General features: G+C 40.5%; 1 protein-coding gene and 1 long non-coding RNA gene across 4 annotated transcripts; one reads left to right on the plus strand and one right to left on the minus strand.

The window, feature by feature from the left end:
• The first annotated feature begins 431 nt into the window (after positions 1-431).
• slain2 (SLAIN motif family, member 2) lies at positions 432-21,350 on the plus strand. Of its 3 annotated transcripts, none has more exons than XM_059341517.1 (9): positions 432-1,117; positions 5,435-5,577; positions 14,607-14,774; positions 14,867-15,040; positions 15,132-15,485; positions 15,562-15,711; positions 16,929-17,015; positions 19,416-19,626; positions 20,542-21,350. In XM_059341517.1, the coding sequence occupies exons 1-9, from the start codon at positions 633-635 to the stop codon at positions 20,603-20,605; spliced, it is 1,836 nt and encodes a 611-aa protein (XP_059197500.1). In that variant the 5' UTR covers positions 432-632; the 3' UTR covers positions 20,606-21,350. The 3 variants fall into 3 exon arrangements, with proteins under 3 accessions (XP_059197500.1, XP_059197501.1, XP_059197502.1); XM_059341518.1 differs by lacking the exon at positions 16,929-17,015 and adding an exon at positions 18,952-18,990; XM_059341519.1 differs by lacking the exon at positions 16,929-17,015.
• LOC131978024 (uncharacterized) lies at positions 17,643-20,918 on the minus strand. Its single transcript, XR_009394925.1, has 3 exons — positions 20,781-20,918; positions 20,534-20,635; positions 17,643-17,762 (listed from the first exon to the last, which is right to left on the minus strand). It is a non-coding gene; the product is annotated as an uncharacterized LOC131978024 (long non-coding RNA).
• Positions 21,351-22,155: the final 805 nt, after the last annotated feature.

The following is a 22,155-nucleotide window of genomic DNA, read 5'->3' on the forward strand; positions in this document are numbered from 1 at the left end:
TTGGTTATCCAAAATAATAAAAATCACAGTTCACAATAATGTATGGGTAAAAAAAGCCCAGTTTCCAATAGTGTGATGGAAGGAAAAAACGTGCTGTAAATTTATAATGAGAAAACTATCTAACAAAAAAGTATGACTTCGTATTGCAAAATAATGATTAAAGATAAGATGAAAAAGTTCATCTAAATAATACTTATCTCGAATTGATGACCTAGTATCTCAAAATTAGTTAGTTTTCGAAATTTCCACGGAAATGGGCTTCCGTGGTAAATAAAAAAATCTGCAGCAAAATAATGATACACGCGTTTGTAAAGAAGTTACCCATGCACGTGGAAATAGGTGTTGGTTACGTGCTCGCTCCCGACACTGAACGCGGTGACGTCCGTTAGCCGCCGCCTGTTGGTCTTTCACAGTTGGTGACGACTATTATGAAAATGGCTTCGACCCTGCCCGTAACCACGATTAACCGGGGAAGATGACGGTGTTTAGCTTTTTAAGTCGGTTGAACGTCAAGTGTTTCCCTTGAACACGTAGATAATAGTGAAGTTAACAAAAACAAGGAGACTGTCGGCAGAAAAACGGCTAAAAATACCACAGACCACCGCATATTTTTGTTGGGCTGAGGAGCCGCTATGGAGGATATCAACTCAAATATCAACGCGGACTTGGAGGTGCGGAAGCTCCAGGACTTGGTGAAGAAACTCGAACAGCAAAATGAACAGCTTCGGAGTCGGTCCACGATGTTGTCCTCGTCCGGAGCGATGTCAGGGCACCACAGACCCCTCAGCGACGGATACGAGCCGTCTTCCCTGACAGCGGGGATGGCAGCCGGGCTGGCCGGCTTCCCTGGGGTGGGGTTCGTCGGTACGGGCGGCTACGGTGGGCTGCTGGAGAACAGCCGCTGTTTGAGCCCCAGACTGTCTTACGACGGAATCAGCTTCAGGAGGGCGTATGAATATGAGGGGGCATCGGCTGCCGCCTCTGTGTCGAGTATGAACTCACTTTATTCAGACAGCATCGGGGGGTTTACAGACGAAGGGGAAACATCAATCCTAGATGAAGTGGAAATCTTAGACCTCGAAGACATGGATTGTCTAAACGAAGAAGAGGACAGCTGGTGAGTGACAGGCTTGTCTTTGGGAGGTATCATGCCTCTACAGCCGTGTCTGTGTCTTCAGAGCTGGGTGACAGCTTTAATTGCCTTGGCACAGCTGCTCTAAACATTAGCTACTACGACAAACGTCTGGCATAAAGATCGTCTTTAGCTTCGCAGTAGCTTGAAATCTGAAGTCATGTGTAGTGAAGGAGTCTCATTGTTGATCACAGACTGAAGGGTGTTGTTTGGCAAGTCATGTGAGTGATGCCAAGCCCATTCTTGGACTGTATGATCGTAATAGACATGCTTTGTCATACAACCATAGCCAAATCTCTGTCCATTACCTCATACCTTGCCTACAGTGTGTGCATATTTTCGAGACTGCTCAGCAGGCCTCTGAGGCTCTCAGCTGTCAGGACTGTGGAGTCCCTGATCATCTGTTGAACCGTTTTGTTGTTGTGATGTGGCGGATAGGCTTGGCTTGTCATGGCAATTGGTGGCAGGAGATCAGTGTGTAGACTGAAAGTTGTTTTCCCTGCCCAGCAGTCATGTGGGAGAGGTAGCCATGGTTATATTCCTCCTCTGAATTCCCTTTAGCACACCAGTTGGCACACAGCCACAAGCGATCTGCAGCACCAAGTGAGGAAGGCAAGAGATGTGAAATAGAACTGTCATGTCATCATGCAGGAATAAATGCTCTCTCAGTGTCCAAAAGCTGATCGTAAGCATCTTGTTTACAGGGATTACAAACAATGGCCGTTGATAACATAAAAGCGTTGTTTGGAGTGTCTTGTGAACAAGGATGACATCATGTTGGTCTGCTGTTATCAGCCCACATGTTCATCCACACTCCTCTTCTTAATCCTCTCCCACTACATTGTAATTGTATTATTTCCTCGAGTGCTGAGCATTTAAGGTTTTTAAGGGTTAGGTGGCTTTGCATACACATACTTAAAACCTTAAAACCTTAAAACTCCAGAGTTTGATTGGATTTGTGCTGCTTGTCTTAATCTCGCCTCTCATCCCAACTCAAGGAAATCCCTTGAAGAGGCAGAGTTACACATGTCTTCCTTACAAGGCTGATTGCAGACAAGTAGACTTTGTAGATGGGCTTATAGAAATCTGTTGAGATAGACATGGAGTAGTTATTTGTAAGGCATCAATATTACTGACAAGCAGTGGTGGAAGAAGTTTTCAGTTACTGTATATGTTTAAGGTTGTGCTAATTTGAACTCCTCTATAGACCTTTAGGCAGTTTAATCTACAGCAATACATCATATTCTATAAGATCATCATGTTTGTAGCATCGCTGTCCTGTAAGAAGCAAGTGTCTCTAAACAGATAACTTTATTCACAAGCTCAGAAACAGCCCAGTTTTCAGCTTTGTGATGATGTATTTTCCAGCTCATCCAAAAGGCTTTTTTTAATTTTTTTTAAATATTTTTTGGGCCATTTTTGGGCTTCATTGATAGGACAGAGTGAAGGGGGAGACAGAGGGGAAGACATGCGGGAAAGGGCTCCGAGTCGGTATCGAACCCGGGCCGCCTGCTTATGAGGACAAGGCCTCTATGGTACGCGCTCTACCAGGTGTGCCACTGGAAACGCCCATCCAAAAAAGTTTATTACAAAAAAACAACAAAATAAACACAATTAAAGATACATTGTTTTCACTAGACAGGAAGGGGATGAAAAACTGTAATCAAAATTTAGTTGAATATAAAGGACATACCCCTCTGAGATGTGTAGGAGTGGAAGTATAAAGGTGTATAAAAGTTACATACTCAAATAAAATGCAAGAACCTTAAATTTGCACCAAAAAGAATCTGACCAATATATCGGTCGGACGATCAAAGATATATCGGTATTGGCATAAATGTTGTCCAATATGCACTGATATGAAAACTTTGTCGACAGATTTAACATAGAAAAATATGTGTGGGTAATTTGGAAAAAATGTCATCACATAGTTCGTCGGGCAGAGTGCTCTCCAATTTACAATCTGGTGGAAAAAACACAGAATGAGAGACGAAAAGCTGCTATCAGCATTGCCAGCTCTATAATGCCATTCAACACAGGAGACAAGAGCTTAAAGTTATAACATAAATAAATTAGAGAGTAACGGTACATTAAATGTGTATATACTATATCGGTGGATATATCGATACCAGAAATTCAAATATTGGTATCAGCATCATCCCCAAAGAAATCCAGGCTGAGTCTGCCTCTACTACTTAAGTACAATACTGGAGCAAATGTTTTTAGTTATTTTCCACTGCTGCTGACTAGACATGAATTTAATGATGGCTCTTCCTCAGACGATGGTCCTTGCCGTCCATGTTAAAAAGGGTTTATTTGTTTGTTTGATTGGCGTCTTGTATTATAATGACACTATAATAAGCGACATTAGGGCATAGCTCCTGATGCAACTTAAAGACAGAAACAAAAGCCATTAGAAAGGTGGATCATGCTTGGTTGGACGCCAGCTCACAGCAGCTGACAGCAGTAAAGTGGCCTGGCAGTCAGCACTTAAGGGATATATCATGTAGCCAAGTCGTAGGTGTGGTGATAAAAAAGGTCTCTAAAATAATGAGAAGGAGAAAGCGGAACAGTGGTCTAACACTGATAATAACCCACCGGAATAAGTGTTTATTTGTTCTACCCATTGTTCTTATCATGAGAACAAACCGAGTCTTCCCTCAGTTGCTTGCAGCAGTGTGCCTGTGCCAGCGACTGAGCCTTTTGACATCAGACTACTTTGAGACATTGCTCACTCATGCCCAACAGAGCCACTCTCATTATGCCCTGGCTGTTTGTCTGCCCTCTGGATCAGATTGATATCTGGGATTACCCAGTAGTGCCTTGCTCTCGCCAGCTCCTGTCATAGACTCCTGTAATCCCTGAATGAGCATCTGACTGGATTTAACATGATGCCTGCTCCTGCAGCACTCAGCCTATCAATAGATGCTTGTCACACTCCTGTTCCTGCATGTGACACATGACATTGTTTTTAGAGCGGGAAGTTCACGTATGAAGCAAGAAGTGTTAGCGGTAGATTTACTACGTGCTGTGCAAATGTGAATGACGGTCATTGTGTTGGTAAACATAGAAAAGGTGCAGACCTAGATTCCAGGCTTGTATTTCTCTGCACAAGCGCTCTGTTGCCTGTAATGTTTCTGCTTTCATCATGAAAGGCTTTCTCTATGGCTGCAACAGAGCTGACAGCTGCTGACTCAGATTTCTCTTCTGAGTGGAAACTATTCTCCTCTCTCCTCTCCTCTTCTCAATGGTTAAGGATAAGCACACGTTTGTATCACTTGCATAACCGACAAACAGGAAGTAGTGGCCAGTTCCTTAGTTTGTAGCCTCTTTTGTTATACCTTTATGTTCCCATCAGTATCAAGAGTTCTTGACAGTTTTAATCAATACAGCTGACTATGCACTGAACCCAATGAATTGTTCAAATGGTTTAGGCTTGTGACAGTGGTTTATTCTTAAATGTTGCTGCAGCAGGAGCTGACGCCTGCACTGTCCTCTTTCAGGGTTCATACAGGGTCATTTGGAAAGTTTGGAAAATGCTTAATTTTAACTGTTATGTTTTCAAGGTATATGCTTGAATAAGAATATACTAATTGAAAAATGCTTGTTTTCACATAATCTAATGTTACATCTAGGCAATCACTCGTGAACCATCAATTTGTTGATATTAACTTGCCATATTCAATGTTAACTTGTCAGATAGCTTGATAAGTCCTCTGACTTCGAGAGCCTGGAGGTTTTTTGGTTTTGATACCTTGACAGTGCTTGAAATGGGCTTAAATTTCACTCTTAAAAGGCTGAACAAACCCCTTTCTTTGCTAAATGAGACCTCAGAGACAGAGACCAGGTTTGTGCTAAATTAGCGTATGCAACATGTGGACTGTAAGAGTCAAGTTTAAAAGATATCTGCAAGTCACCTCTACTTAAGTTTTGAACTGGTGGTAATTTTAGCAGCATTTTATATCATTATTGGACCCCAACATACAAATATTTAAGTATGAAATAGATCTGAATTAAAACAAATAGTCATTTTCGATGTCAGCAAGCACAGTCAGAAAAATACCTCTCTGCCTATCCACCTTATCTGTCGTTGCCATCGCAGCAACACTTGTTATCCCCTCAATCTCATTTCCTGTCTGGTCACATCATACAGTATATGAGAGGTGACAGGTGTAAGCTGTCATCGTCGGTCATCGTTAGAGAGAGACGACAGTGAACAAACTTTGTGTAATGATTGCTTGTATTGGTTTTATGAACATCGATATAACATGTCATCTTTGTATGCTGTTCATGTTTTTCCAGGCTCTATGAGGCCAAACTGAACAGTCCCTTGCAGAAAGCCTTGAGTCCTATTGTGTGGTGCCGCCAAGCTCTCGACAACCCCAGTCCTGAGATGGAATCAGCTAAGCGCTCCCTCATCCACAGACTGGACCTCACCATGTCAGGTAAACACCGCCAGTGAACAGGAAACACCATGTAGTGTCAACTTAACCACAGCAGCTGTAGTAGACACAGCAACAACATCAGTGATTCACTTAATTAATCCCTCATTTGAGATATCACACTTTAAGGGACAACCTAAAGTCAAATTTTAGTTTTTTTGGGGCACGTTCAGCACCATCTAGTTCCATTATATTCAAGTAAAGGCAGACATCTCTATGGCTGAAATCTCTCAGCAAATCACAAAAAAACTATCGAGATTGATTAATAGCATTTTTATTTGTGGTTCAAATGTCCCTTTTAGGAGGACAAATTCCTCACAAAGACTTTGTTTTGGTTGTTTGGTTAAAAGTCTCCAAGCATCTACTCTACATCTACTTCTTCTCTGTTGGTCAGTTGGACACTTGCTGTCAGTTTGTTTTAGAGCCCAACTGATATATCAGTTCATCAATAGTATTGGCAGATATTTGTCTATCGAAGGCACATCGGTATCTATAGGTGTCAGTATGTATTTTGTCTAATATTTGCCAATATGAAATTCTTTTACAAAATATGTAATGCAGAAAACGATGCTTGGGGTGACTTAAAAATGGTATTAGCTTTTTATTTTATTTCTATTTATTCTTTAAGTCAGATCTCCAACAAGTTGACGATGTCATAAATTGTATGTATAGTAACACATAATGTTAAATATTCTTTTATAGGTGTTCGATAATAAAGCAACCTTCTGATCACCTTTGCATAGTCATAAAGTTCACTATATCAGCTGCCATATTGGTCTGTGAATTTTCCCATTTAAAATAGGTTTCGGTATTGGAGTCGAAAGTCTCATATTGGTTTGGTTTTAGTTTATATATCTTTGTACTTTTCTAATTACATAACATTTGTCGTTGGAGCTCTTCATTTGTATCATAAAATCAATTCCAGTTCCCTTTGACTACAATAAAAGAATATAGTTCCTTAGTCGTGATTAGAACAAAAGTCAAGTGAAGCACAGTTTACATGCTATTGCACAGAAATCTAAAGACAAAGCTGGAACAAGTTGTTTGTTGTGAATGCTTTGTCCGATTTTGATTTCAAAATGTAGCATTATTTTGAAAGGACAATTGTAATTGACTGTTGTACACAAGGCAAATGTAGAATTATTGATCCAACAAGGTAGAGCTTGTACATAAATGTAAAAATAGCCCTTACTAAGAGCTTTAATTATTGGGAGAGGGCCTCTGTAATGATCTCACTATTTCCTTTTATTGATTTCTGAAGCACAAGAAAACAAAAAATAAATTGCTCCATGTTGCACCCATTTATTTCTTCAACTGTTACAACCACTACACACACTTGCAAACAAAGCACAGATGGATGTTACCTGCTCCACTGTGTAGATAAGCTGCTGTTAGTCTAAAGGGGAGATGAACAACACACATGTACCTGCATGATCAATAACCCTACGGTGGAAGCTGTGGTTTTATGACCTGGCAGATGCAGATTAGGTGATGTTATTTGAGCATCGAATCCACAGCACATTGGCTAAGGGATTAATTTCCACAGAAGGTTGTGTGTCTTTTTGTGTGTGATTGTCAGACACTCAAAGCTCGGCACATAATCCTGCTTTTGGATTGCTGATAGCGTAAAGGAGATTCAGTATTCCTCTTTTGTTACTCCTTCGCATCAAAGTTTGTGGAAAAAAATGTTTGTTTTTATACTTCACCATGGGGTGCATATCGTTTTGTCCCATGGTGATTGCACCTAGATGCTTACGTTATTTATTTATTCATATTTACATCTGTCAAAATATTTCATCTTTCTCGTGCATCACATTCTCCTCCAAAATCCAAGGTTCATAGAGATGGTGGTACCGGGGGCCTCTCCGTGGCTCACTGGCAAAGTGTGTGCCACTAAGGCTGAGAAGGTTTAAATCCTGCCCGGGGTTCCTTTACCTGTCTCCCGCTTCCATTCTCTCTGTCACTGTCCATAGGCGTGTTTCCACTGAGTACTTTTTGGAAAGCAGCTGAGTGTTTTGGCTAAGCCCACTAGTTAGTTCCCCTCGGCCTCTGTTCCCATACAGGTACTTTAGTTTGAATGTGAAGTAAATAGTTCTGCGACAATTACGTGATTATTCAGCGACAATTTTGACGGTGACGTCAGTGACTCATCGCTGACAGCAGACCGACACGGCATGTCCAAACAGACGAGACATCAACATGGAAGGAAAGGAGATTGTTTCTTTCTCGATTTTCTTGTCTCAGTCTGCTCTGCTTATTTCTTTAAAAAAATGGCGTTTTTATGTTGTGGTTGTGTCGAGTTCTACTCACGTCATTTCCCACCTCAACCGTATCCAGTCAGTGTTGTAGCACACTATAATGTAATAATTTCTTGATAATGTAATAAAATTTGCACTTAACTTGATCTAAAATTTAATAAAAGCCAATACTGTAATAACTTCACCAATAATGTAATAAAATATCTGATATTGTAATAACATTTTTACCGATAATGTAATACCTTATTTCATTATTGGGAATTTATTACATTTTCAGGAAGTTGTTTTGTTGGTTTGTGGTTGTATTCATGAGGTAGTGATTTGTTGGAAATCTGTGAAGAGGTTCGTTTAGGGAAGAGTTACCTGGGGTCTCCAGTTCTGCTCAGAAGCTTATCTGAGCTAGAATTCTATCAGTTAGGATATTTTTTACATTATTGGTGAAGTTATTTCATTATTGGGTTTTATTACATTTTCAATCGAGTTAAGTGCAAATTTTATTACATTTTCAGGCGTAATTACATTATCAGGAAATTATTACATTATAGGATGCTACAATTGTCGACTAGTTAGTAGCGGCCCAGAAAGTACCTACCCGAGGCAGGTGCTTTCTGAGCCGCTACCTGAGCCGCCAACCAGTGTTGGGCAGATCCTCTCTTCGAAGACACACACATAGTAGCTCACTAAAACGCGCCTCATGTTGAAAGACTTGACTCTGTGACAGTCCCATCTGGACCCCTTAGTGTGTAGTTGGAGCTCTGTAGTGCAGCAGTGTTGCTGTATTTTAATTCACTTTCTTTCCTTTACACTGATAAAACAAAGTGCCTTGTAAATGCATACAGTATAAATCACACATAAACAAAGTGTTTCAACTACAATGTATCACCCAGGTCTACCTTCTGTTAGTCCTTCCAGCTCGGCCTGTGTGTGTTTTCTGAGCTTTTGACTGCCACTAATTATAGTGAGTCCCTCAGTGACGAAGACAGGCCTCAAATCCTCGCAGCTAAACTGAGAGGGGTCATTTCCATTTTGACAGCGGTATGCTCATGTGACAGTTGGATCATGTTGAGCAATAGGCTGCTGAAGGTTGCTCACTGGGAGAGATGGTGATCTTCACAGCTCTGTTGTGTAAGAGTCTGGACAGCACCTGGACACACAGTCACCTCCTCATACAAGGACAGTGACATTTTTTTGTAGCGGCTGCCAAATAAAATGACTTTGGCCCTTTTGCGGATCTGCATTGCTCAGTTGTTTTAGGGAAGTTTTATTTTCAGCTGTTGCCAATAACCAATAATTACCTGCTTCTCATGGCTGGTAAAGATAAGATAACCAATAATCGGACATTTTTGTACTTGTAGGTTATGAACACCTATAGGTTATGAACACCTGATGGTAAGAAAGTTGTAGAGAGCAAAGGTGGATGAAAATGGGTATCAGTATTGGTCTTGAGAGTCCCATATTGGTTGGGCTTAGTTTGTATGTATTTTTCTAATTACATAATATTTGTCATTGGAGCTCTTCATCTGTACCATAAAAGCAATTCTATTTCCCTTTGACAACAATAAAAGAATGTAGTTCCTTAGTCCTGATTAGCACAAAAGTCAAGTGAAACAGCGGACTTGCCTAAAAAAAGTAATTAAATACTCTAAAATAATGTCAGTGTGCTCAACACAAAAAAAGCTTTTGTAGAATCTAAAGCATGTGGCTGCTTTGTCTGCAGATAAATGACACATTGACAAATGCATATAGTAGACTGGAATGGAAATTGATTGGTCCTGTGCTGTATCGATTATAACTTATGATGTTTACCCTTGGTAACGGATGTGCTGCTCAGTTGGGAAGCATTGGCACCGGTGCATAGTGTGTTGGAGTGATAATAACCGGGCATTCCTTGTTTCCACGCTTACTTAAAATGATAATTTTAGGGACAGTTCAAGCAGAACGGTTGAAGCCATGCTTGTTGCAAGTTTCCTGCAGCGTAGACTCATGACTTTGACGTCATTGTTTTGCAATGTGGAACTGTCCGAAAAACATGCAGGTATCAATAAAATGAATTGATAAGTTTGGTGGCATACAATTCGGATAGCTCAGACAACTTGGAACCACTTCTCAGGTCCCATCCTTAATAAAGGGTTGTGGGAAAGGCAGCTATATGCTGAGTCAGTGACAGCAATTTGTCATTATATTATCAGCTGGTAATATCTCATGCATTCCTTGTTATGTTTTTTAGTTCACATTTTACAGATCAGATATGCTTATGAGCATGTAAACAGGGACAGGGATTCTGGTATGAGAGCTGTCTGGGTCGCCATTATAATTGATCATATAACTGATAAATCATGAATCTGCAATGCAACTTTCATCAAAACACACAAAGAACAATTTATTTTTCTTTTGCCTTTAATTATCACCACAATTTTTTTGTTTTGTTTATAGTTTTACGCTTATATCTGATGCAAATCATACTAATACTCAGGCAAAAACTCCAAACCTGTGTGTAGCCTCACAGGACCCTCAGTGAACAAAGCTCACTGTCTGTCCAGCAGCTGACTAATACTACAGATAACTAGCCACTTGAGTGAGGTTTAGGGAAGCGTGCTTATTTGAGGTGATCTCATCACTGTAGGTGTGGCAGGAGGATAACGTCATCCTCCTCAGCCCCTGAAAATATCCCTCCTGTCACTGATACCAGCCAGCCCACTCCCTCACTTATATCCTCAGTTGGCCCCAGTGTTATCACCACTTACACAAAGGCTTTCAGTAAAGGCAAAAATATTTTCCTTGGAGTCTTATGATTTACTGGACACATGGTTTTAAACATTTAAATCAAATTAAACATCAACGATTAGTAAATATTTTTCTATAAATGGATATTATGTCTTCACACAAAAATACTTCCGCAAATCTAACATGCTGAGAAAATGTGTCTGTTAATAAAAAGAGACAGAGACTCAACACAGACACACCCTCATGGCTCCCAGCTACTTTCCTTCACACCCGGTCTCTAACAGGAGCATGGAAACCCTGTTGCCATGGCGTTGCTTGAGTTTGTGTCAAAGGAATTGCAAAGAAGAAAAAAAAAACCTCACTTGAGGCAAAAGTGAGTCAAACAGACGACTTTCTTCCAGAACACTTGTATCAATCTAATCTCCTCATGCAGCAAGTTCACACTCATACAAGATGTTCACTGGTTCTAAACACATTTTAGTTTGTCAAAAGTGGCTGAGCCTTTTGTCTCCACACCCTGTATAAATCATATCCCCAGATGACGTGCCTCAATTATATAACTACCGACACGGAGGAGAGGCTTGGTCAGACAGCACTACTTTCTTCATGTCAGATGATCCTGATAAGAAGTTAAAGCATGTGTTGCCTAAGCAGAACAATTCAACAGTTTTTTTTCCATACTGCTGCTTTGACAGCTGTTGATCCAGTGCACATACAGGACCCGAGAGGTCCCAGTCACAGAGCTGGCCTGCCCTACTCCTGCTCAGAAAAGCTCTGACTTTTCTTTGCACTGTACAGTCTCATGCATGTCTCTGCCAGTGTTATCCTTTTTGTGGTATTTCTCTCTCTCATTTACAAAAGCTTCTCTGTTTGCTCTTCGCTTGTGATATCCTCTCTGCAGCTGTTTTAAGCCCTAAAGTCTTTTTCATATCAACCAGACCTCAATTCCAAGTGTTGTCTTCCATTTCTTTCTCACCATTAAAGCCCTCCAGACCGTAATTTTGTATGAGGCTGTTGTGTGCTGGCATTTTTGTTTTTTGCCCTGTGGAAACTACCCTGAACTTTCCACATATTAAAAGCCAAGACGGAAAGTTCTGATAATCTAATTTGATATCACAGTAAATCAAAACGGCATCACTGACAGTAACAGCACTTCATCTCTTTTCTTTTGACTTCTAGTTTTAGGACATGAGGATTTGAGGACAGTCTATTTTGGTTGGTCCCTGTGCTGCAGGTCCCTTTAGATTGGTCTGTGTCTCTTTCTAGTGACAATGTGCTGCTTGAGATGCTGTGATAGGGCACATAGTCGTCTAATGTCCTCCAAACATCAGGGCTGAAAGTTCTTAGGCACAATGATTTCAGGCATACTTTGTATCCTACAGAAACAAGAGATGATTCATGTTTGTTCGCACTCCCAGAAATGTCATTACATTTGTCAGTAGTACAGCCTGACTGATATGGGATTTTTGAAATCGATAATAATTTTTAAAGGGAAAAATTCACAGATTTCCAGTATGGCAGCTGATATAGTGACTTTTTGAGTTGGAAATAAAAGTTGAAATGTTATTTTCTAGGTGCACTGTTTTTGCAACAATATGACAATGCAAAGGTACTTAGAACTGCTTTCTTAAACAAATAACTTTATTAAAGAATGTTTAACATTATTATACATGGTAATGGTAATGGACCTGCACTTGTATATCGATTTTCTAGTCGCTTTGCGACCACACACATTCATACTGGTGGCAGAGGCTACCCTAAACGGTGCCACCTGCCACCATTGGGAATTTATTCACACACCGATGAACGCAGCATCAGGAGCAATTTGGGGTTCAGTATCTTGTTTAAGGATACTTCGACATGTAGGCTGCCATGGTCAGGGATCGAACCACCAACCATCCGATCATAAGATGGCCGCTCTACCAACTGAGCCACAGCCGCCCTACATACAACTTACAATGTGATACTTTATCAACCAATTCTAGACATTCCCCAACACTGAGGAAATAAAGAATGAACAAATAATTAAATAAACAGCTCAGTAAATCAGTATCAGTCAATTACAGACCACTTGAAGAATAAATAAAATACATTATAGCTAAATAATCACCAGTCCTGTATGTTCAGTATCAGTTAATTGTGGACCATTTCAATAAAGAATCAATTATGACTCCAACCATGGCTTCTGCTTTATATGTTCTATAAAAGCCAGTGGTGTGTTTGTGCATAATGTTTAGTCAAAAGAAAGGCTTGACAGACACATTTTAATCTGGACTGTTGATATTGGGGGTTAACTGTTTTGATCTGTCGACCTTTGATCAAGTCCTTTTATGGAAACAAAGCCATCATAGTTTTAAAGTGCGCAGCGTTACAGACCTACATGTTGCAGTGTTGTTGACATTCCTCAGCAGTTGATCCGTGCAGATGGCAGCAGAGTGGACAGGATGGTATTTCCTAAATAATGCAGGAGGACAGAGTGCAGAGCACAAGAGAGGGGAGGGAGAAAGTGGCAGGAGTGACTGGAAAGAGGAAGGTAGCTGATCTTAAAAGGCACCACCCAGCTGTGTAAACACATCCAGTCAGATAGAGAGAGAAAGAAACAGAGGGATGTGTAAACAAGTGGACTTGGAGAGAGTAACCATTCAAACTGTAGCAGTGACCAGCAGTCTGTCCAGAGTCTGATCTCATGACTGAGACAGGGACTCTGCAGACTGGAGCCTTTGACTGCTGCTCTGCTGGATTTCACAGAGAATTGCATTGTGTGTCTTTATTGAATGCCATGTATTGTTAAGTGTGTCTCCCGGCTGATGATGCAGGACCTCTCTATCAGGCCCACACTCAGCATATGGTTTAAGAGACTCGAGCAGACTGCCAGCACACTGTAGAGCTTTCATAAAGGTGCCGGCTGTGAACAGACACTGCTGGCGTTGTCGTCAAACACTGGGAAGGGCAACAGGCTTTGTCAGGGTCTTTTATGGGTTACAGTGTATAGATGTAGTATGTTAACATACTAGGGCATGTGACACAATGACTGTTAAGTTCTCAGTCATTGGTTTCTCTCCACAAATGCATTATCTTGACCTCCACATTTCACCCATCTGCTACCACTGACATTTTAGGCTGCTTACTCTTTAGTTTTTTATTCCATTAGTCAGTCACTGCTGTATTTGTTCTTGGCTAAGTAAGGCATTTAAAGCGGATTAGTTCTGGTTGTTTTCTGTGGTTTTTGAGGGGATAATGATTGGTCATTGGTGGACGATGAAAGAAAAGATCAAATCTCTGGCATCACACCAATCCTCTCAAAGAAGTGCTACATTTTCAGAGATCCTTCTGCATGACTGTATCCATCTGTAGAAGGACAATAATACTGCAGAAATTATTTAACTGATTTTTTTTTTCAATCACTAATCTGTTGTTCACTCCAATAAAGGAACACTATCTTTGGGGACAACCGTATACTGCGGTCCAAGAGTATTTTTACTGAGGAAGGTTCCTAACTAAGTGAAATGACCCAGAAGAATCTTATTGGCAGCTATGAGAAGAGCTGGCCAAATTCTCTAAATTCAGAGGATTTTTTTTGACTCGTCAACAGCATACTTACATTTTATTCTTTTGAGACAACTTAACTCATTTTTAACCAGAACAATATTACACACTGATCTGTAATAAAGTAGAGAGGAAGCGGCATCAATACAGAATTGATGTGACATTTCATACTCATGCAATGACCCAAATATGGCTGCAACAGTTATTGATCATATCAAGAATTTATGTAACGTCACATTTATTTCAAGAAAAATGATTTGACTCATCTTAGTCTTTTACTGTTATTGTATAAAATTGTGGTTATGGATCTGCACACTATGACATGGATTGTTTGGGGCGCAGTTACTAAAACTGTAAAGTAAACTGGCGGAAAATGTGCAGCAAAAACATTTATCTCATATAAAATGCTAGATTTCATTGTCATACTGTACTGCTGCTCATCTGTCCTGAGTTTCTAATGTGTTGTGGACTGACTGATATTTTGCTTCTGTTCTGTCTCTGCAGCTAACAAGCGCAGGAGCCTGTATGGAAGCCCCTACAACCAGCAGAGTTATGGAAGCCCGTATAGCACAAACGCAGCCAACAGCCCTTACAGCAGTGGCTTCAACTCCCCCTCCTCAACCCCCAGCAAAGTGCCCATTGTCAGACAGCAACTAATGCCCGGGAACGCAGGTATGAGTCTCTATAGTTCACTAACAGTTACAGAACAGCTGCTGTTGTTATTGAATATGTCACTAAAGTGTTCACAAATGATTTCCTTGCAGCACACCAGCGAAACTCAGCAGCTGAGAGGAATCCTCCAGCGGTGAGCCCGCAGTCGTCAGTGGACAGTGAGCTGAGCACCTCAGAAATGGACGAGGACTCAGTGGGCTCCTCGAATACCTACAAACTGAATGATGTCACTGACGTCCAGATACTGGCACGCATGCAGGAAGAGAGTATGTACCTGTAGCAGTGTCATCTCACTTTTCTGTGATTAAACAGCTTCTTTATGGTGTGTTGTAACTGTGAGTGTGTCTATGTTATCAGGTCTGAGACAAGATTACGCTGCGACAGCATCCAGACGGAGCTCGGGTTCGTCCTGCCACTCACTGCGGCGCAGCACCTTCAGCGACCAGGAGTTGGATGCACACAGTCTGGAGGACGATGAGGAGGCGGTGCACCCTGCGTTCCACCTGCCTTCCAGCCGCTTCAGCCCCTCTCCTCGCCACTCTCCCCGCGCCTCCCCCAGGAATTCGCCCCGCTCTCGCTCCCCTGCCCGCTCTATCGACTACAGCCACAGCCGCGGCTCGCCTCAGCCCATCATCAGCCGCCTGCAGCAGCCTCGCCACTCGCTGCAGGGCCACGGGCACGACCTGCAGACCAACGTGGTGAAGAACGAAGGTAAATGGAGCTAGCAAACATGGACGACATGTTGGTAATTTTTACCTGAGCTAACACTCTACTGTTGCTGTTGTAGAAAAACTACGTCGCAGTCTTCCCAACCTCACACGCTCCTCAGCAGCATCGGCGGCGCAGGGCCCAGAGCCCGTTAAGAACAGCCGCAGCTGCGAGTCCAACCTGCAAGTGCCAAACGGTGGCTCTCCTCGACACCAGAACCAGTCTGCGAGTGAGTTTGGTGACATAAACGCACATAAAAACATCATATTTGTATTTGAATCCATTTTACTGCAAAGAACATCCAGAGTTGTAAATTAATCTTTACATTACAGTTATTACCAGACTCAGATTCATTTTTGATATCACTTTGTTGTCAGCTGACATTATATTAATATTTGTTTTGCTCTCCAAGTATCCTGAACATTCAGAAACACGACGGGCTGTGTAATCTCTTGTTAAGACATTGTGCAAGTGGGAATTCTGCTAATCCTTGTGGCTGCACCTTCAGTACGAGGACCGTGCTGCTTTGTAGTGTCATGGCTTTGGGGATCCTCTTTGTCTTTGATCATTTTCAGTTGTAATATCTTTTGTTCACACGCATCCTTCCTCCCATCGCATTGGCATAATTTTCACTTCAAAGACACACACTCATTCTGCAGAATTAGAGCATGGCACCAGCAACACTTGGAATCCAGAGTGACTCTTTCTATCAGTGAAGCTAACATTGTTTTACATTTTGTGCAAAGGTTTTATGTTCTTTAAGAGCTTAGAATCCCACCTCTGTGGGTTGAACCTATCCATTTGATGCAATCCTGTAATGGGAGATAAAGATAATGGTGTTGTCCTAAATCCAGAAACAGTAATCCACTTTTACTAGAGACAGAGAGGACAGGGGTCAAAGGGCAGGTTTCAGCTGGTTAAACGTGTAGTGACTGCCTTTATCCTGCCTGAGGGGCAGGGAGTTCATGTGCTGTGAGAAATTGGATCTTTTATACATTACAGCAGAAAATTCTCTGCCGAATCCTTATGCATTTTTATTTGTATACTATAATTCTACAGTTGAGAGGTTTACTGTCCTGATAGTTGTGTGTTTTTCTAGCTGAGCTTTGGCTGCACTGGGCATGTGAGACACCTACATTTCTGCCTCTTTTACTGACTTCTCTTCACTGTAAAGCATGTGTAACCAAAACCAGCCTTGGTTTCTCTGGCTGTGCTGATAGATGACCGATGGATTGGCCGTTCAACCTGACAGGGCACTTTGCTCCTCTGCCTGACTGAAGCTGCCTGTGAATGTTTGGCTGTAGAGCCCCCTAGTGGCCTCAAACTGCACCTCGGCCCTCTATGGCCTTCATTGCTTCAACGGCCCCTTTTTTTCCACAAGTTATGTTGTGAATCTCAGGCAGAATGAAGTCTCACTCCCATGCTGAAATGTCCCTGTTTTTCTAGCAGGAGCTCAACTTCCGAGATACTCGACCCCATCTCGCTCCTCCCCGAAACCTAAACAGCACCTCCAAAGCCCAACAGCCCTGCGAGGTAACAGCCTGCTCCTAAACCAGCTGGAGGCTGTGAGATCAATCTCACACACAGACATGTGCTTGATTTATTACATAGTTTGGTTGCCTGTGCACTGACGGTATAGACTGAAATAGCTATATTGTAAGTGGATTTGCCACATTGTTCATCAATGCACTAGTTGCCATCTTATAATTTCTGAGACTGAGGTAACTGAGTGCAGGTGAAGCCTCTGTTTTTGCTTTCACTGTGAGAAAAAAAAAGTAAAGAAAGAGGTGGAGCAGGGTGGTTGTTGGCAGAGACAAGGTTGAGTTAGAGAACTCCCACGTCTGCCTCCACACTGAAGGAATTTAAAGGCACCGTTGATTCATACAAGGATTGTGTTGACATGTTTCTGTGAAAATAGAAGTTCGATCATATTGGCTCAGAAATGTCAAAACGGTAATTCTGTGCTGTTGCTGGTCCATGGTTGATAATCAGAATCACATTACTGTCACTCAGCTCCGTCCAGCTGCATAAAATGAATGTTTTCATCTTTGACCTTAACTTGGATTCAGTTACACCCAGTTCTGTCTTTTCTAGCTCTATTGACTCCCCTGTTTTTTTTTACACATTATTTCAAATAATCAAAATAGCCAAAGTAGGATCTTTTTGTATTCAGAGGAATGAGCACTTGACGTTCTTTATTTGCATAAGCTGTTTTTCATTTCAAAGCAATTTAGTCACTTGTTCAGCCATCTTCTGCAGTGATATGAGATGCTTATTTGCCTGTCAAGGAAATAAGATGGTAACCTTTAACAAAATTTTTCTCTAAACAATTTGGACTCTTTGAGAAATAAATTGGTTTGACATTTTTAGTAGTCTGACAGGATCTGTTAAGGAAGAGTGACGACAGTTAGCATTATATACTGATAGGTAGCATCATGAAATAGTTCACTCCAAAATTAGATCTTATCAACAAGTGGTTAACATAAATGTATATTTTTGTTGCCTCTCATTTTTGTCTATAAAGACAAATGTTGCTATATATACACTCAGCTGCCATTTTATATGATACACCTAGCTAAAACAAATATCACTAATAATAATAATAATAATAATACTTACTTTCAAAAATCCAACACCGCCAACTACACATCCACTTACTTACTGCTCGATAACACTCTCATATACATAATGCACAAACTACTCCTCATTTTATTTATATTCTAGTTCTGTACATAACTCTGCACTTGAGCACTTCTGGTTAGATGCTAAACTGCAGTGTCTTAGTACCTTTACTCAATGTGCAATAACAAAGTTGAATCTAATCTACAACAGTGCAGCTATAAAGGTTATTATGCTTTTGTTGAAAAAGTTTAAAATTAATTTAACTGAGTGATCATTTTGGAGGCTGCAGTGCTGTTTAAGGGTATTGCTTTATACTTACTTATATAACAGGTGTTTATTTTATTTTATTCACCCATTTACATTTATCAGAATAATGGAAACACCCAGCATCACAAACTGCATCCTTCAACATGATCACATGATTGGATCAACATCTCTTTATAACTAGTAGAAACTGAAATTTATAAACATCATGATAGTGGCATTTTAAAGCAGGACTGTGTTATTCGACTGCATTAGTTTTAGCTAGGTGTACCTAATAAACTGGCAGTTGAGCATGGAGTTAACTATAACGATATTCCTTTTTGAAATTGTGCCTGATGAAATCCAGGTTGCAGCAAAAACACACAATCACTAAAGGTTACATTACATTTATAACTGCTGTCTCATCACTATCCACTGCTACATGTAGCGATCGTTGTTGCTCACATTGGTAACAAGCCACATATTGTCCTAGTTTGTTAGAAAACAAACAGGCAGTCAGAGACACCACATTGCTGCCCATCCTCAGCATCTTCCTCCCAGCTCTGAATTAAGGCCTGTCTCTGTTGTCTTCGTCTTTGTCTAGTCCCACTCTCCTGTTGCTTTGGAGAAGAAGGTGATTTCAGTGAGTATTCACTGAGGGTTTTTAATATTGTGATTGTGGTTCTACGCCGTGGTTGTATTGATGTCGTGCTTTATTATGTGCTTCTGGTTCACTAGTATTTGCTGTATATGTTTATCACCTCATTTTGTCAACACAACTTTAACCTGAGTTTATTAGCTTTTATGTTTGTTTTAATAAAGTTTATTTTGTAGTTTCTAAACTTGCATCGTGACAGGTTTGACTTCATTTGTGGTGGATGTGGTTAAGAAAGACCTACATAGTTAGTATGTAGACGTGTTTTGTTATACCATATGTAAATTAGCATCATGTGATCATTACTTCATTGTAAAACTACTGACTATAACCTATGAAAGCATATTATCTATAAAGACTTGCTATCATAATCCAGTTGTACCTGACTTTATTCCTGCTCTGCCTGTCTTCAGTCCCCTCTCCCAGTAAGCTGCGAACTCCAGCCACGCCGTCCCCCCTGGCCTTGAGGCAACCGGTAAAGGCCACATCCAACCCCGGTTCAGCCACCTCCACCCCGACCCGTTCCCTGGCTCCTCCACGCAGCGGCCTGCCCCGGCCCAGTGCTCCTGCAGGAGGAGGGGGGATCCCTCTGCCTCGCAGCAAACTGGCCCAACCTGTGCGCAGGTATTTACACCGCACACACGACAACATCACAACTTTCTGAATTTCTCTAACTGGATCACTGGCAGATACTGCCATAAACAAGTTTTTTTTTCCCCCTCAAGGGTTTTTTATTGGCACAGCCCCATTCCATAAAAGTTGGGACACTGTAAAATGTAAATAAAAACAGATTTGAAAACAAAAGTTTATCAGTTTGAACATAAAATATACGGTCTTGTATAGCTTTCAACTGAATATGAAAAAAAGGATGAGCAAATTATCTACATCTTTGACCATGTTTCAGAAAGCTTTTTTACGCCGTTATTGTACCATTAGTAATCAAACAGAAATGATTCTATAAACCACTTACATGTACATTAAAATAAAGTGAATGTCGTAAAAGTCTTGACACAAAAAATAACATGTAAAAATACAATAAATGAAATAAGGGAAAAAAAGCACTCAAATAGACAAAAAGTAAAGTTACAAATAAAAAAAATAAAAAAAATATATATATATAAAGCAAGACTTTTAAGGGAGTATAAATTATCAAATTGAAGCATATTCCTAAACTTAAAAAAATTAAGCGTTTTACAAACCGATATATATAAGATTCCTTGATTTACATATTTTTTGCAATTTTTCATAACAAAATGTCATTTTACAACATTTTTTGTCTGTGTACAAGTTTACCAAAAATGAAGGAAATTAAAATTCAATTAATAAATAACATACTATAAAAACATTATAAAATGTTTAGCTTCCTCATGATTGTGATCAGTTTGTGAGGTTGTAAGGTTAGGAATATGGTTCAATTTGATCATTTATACACCTTAAAAGTATTGCTTTTTAACTTCATAGGATGTGTGGCATTGCCATATAGCTGCAGACAAAATGTATTTACCTTTTTTGCCTGAATGCGTTTCCTTACCTTCTCAGATCTCTTCCTGCTCCTCGGACCTACGGCGGCGCAGGAGACAACTGGAGAGAAGGTTGTTACTGAAACGGGCCAGCAGAGGGCTCTCCAATCAAACTATCAACACAAGGAGGCAGACATTACAACATGGCACTTTATCTACCTAGATACTTTAACAGTGAAGAGAGAGAAATATATATACAAGTCAGAATTTAAAAAAGGAGAGGACAGTGTCCACATCATATCACAGAGGAGCTCCCACCATGTTCCTCTGTGTGGTCTGGCTCTGGAGGGGTCAGGCATGTAGTGCTGACGGCCCACAAGATGCCAAAGAAACCAGCCCGGCTCCAGCTCCGCCAGCAGAGGACGCATGACATCACCTGCCTTGGTTTGACTGCAATCATCTGTCAGACAGTTCATATCACTTCATGGCCCGGCTTTCCTCCCACTCCTCTCCCCTGGTCTTCTTTCACCTCCCTCAGGTTGAAATGTTTCCACACATTTCTCTCTTTATGCTCTGTGTTTTACAGATGTCGGTGAGCGATCTCTATGATGATGCTGTGCAGGTGAAATGTCCCGTATTGTTAGAGAATTGTTGATGTCTTGCAACAGTAAAAGCACCTCGGTGTGGGTATGACATTTAAGAATCTTTCCTCTTGTAAGAAAAACAAAAAAAAGAAATCAGCCAGAATGTATGCACAACTTTGGTTTGGAAATTATTTATTCAAATTATTTAAAGAAATGTATGTCCAAACATCCATATCAGTATTTTGTTTGAAGATTTCAGTTGTAAAAAAAAAAAAGTACATTTTGAACCTCAACTGCAAGCTAACTCTCCAAAGCCTTTATTGTTTTCAAAGCGTCGAATCAGGACTTTGATTAATGACACCTCGGCCAAAGCCTCGGCCCTGACTTGTACCACAGTTTGCCAAGATTATACATTTCCATTAAAGTGCTAAAATGAGTCCGTTTAAGAACAGCTTGACATTCGATCTGAGTTTTACCTGAAACAAAGAAGCTCAAAAACACATTTTGTCCCAGTTCATTCAACCAATTAAACCAAGAAAACTTTGATGTGGTCCATTAAATTCCCTGAACAGATTCTGTCAGTGTATATCATTCATCAAAAAGTAAAGAACTAGATGATATGTTTTGCTGGCTTTTACCTCTTGTGCTATAATAATGAATGGAAAGGTGTGCCAGTGTTAGGGAAGCTGTTCTGGTTGTTGGTGTGGTGGGTGTTATGAAACTAGTGCCTATAATTTAAAGTTTCACTTGAGTTTGAACATCATGTTTTGTTTGTTCGTTTATCATTTTGTGCCAATTTCTGCTTTTGCCAATATTATTTTGCATTTCTGCTTGACTGATTTGCTTGCCTGTTTGTTTTTGTAATGGAATCAATACATTTATAATTGCTTTAAAAAGAAATGTTTAAAAATGCGCCTTCATATTTATAACTAATAAGTCATTCTGTAAATGAAACTATTTATTAAAGAGAGGTGCCTCTGTCAAAGCTCAAATTCAGTGGGAAGCTCGAAAGAATGTTGCAAAAAGACATACCACACCTTTTGTGTGAAAGTTTTTGTTATTGAACTTTTTTTTATATCCACAAACATGACATTCAGTTTCCCTATGTA

The sequence above is a fragment of the Centropristis striata genome, chromosome 9 (genome assembly GCF_030273125.1).
Source record: "Centropristis striata isolate RG_2023a ecotype Rhode Island chromosome 9, C.striata_1.0, whole genome shotgun sequence".
Lineage (NCBI taxonomy): Eukaryota > Metazoa > Chordata > Actinopteri > Perciformes > Serranidae > Centropristis > Centropristis striata.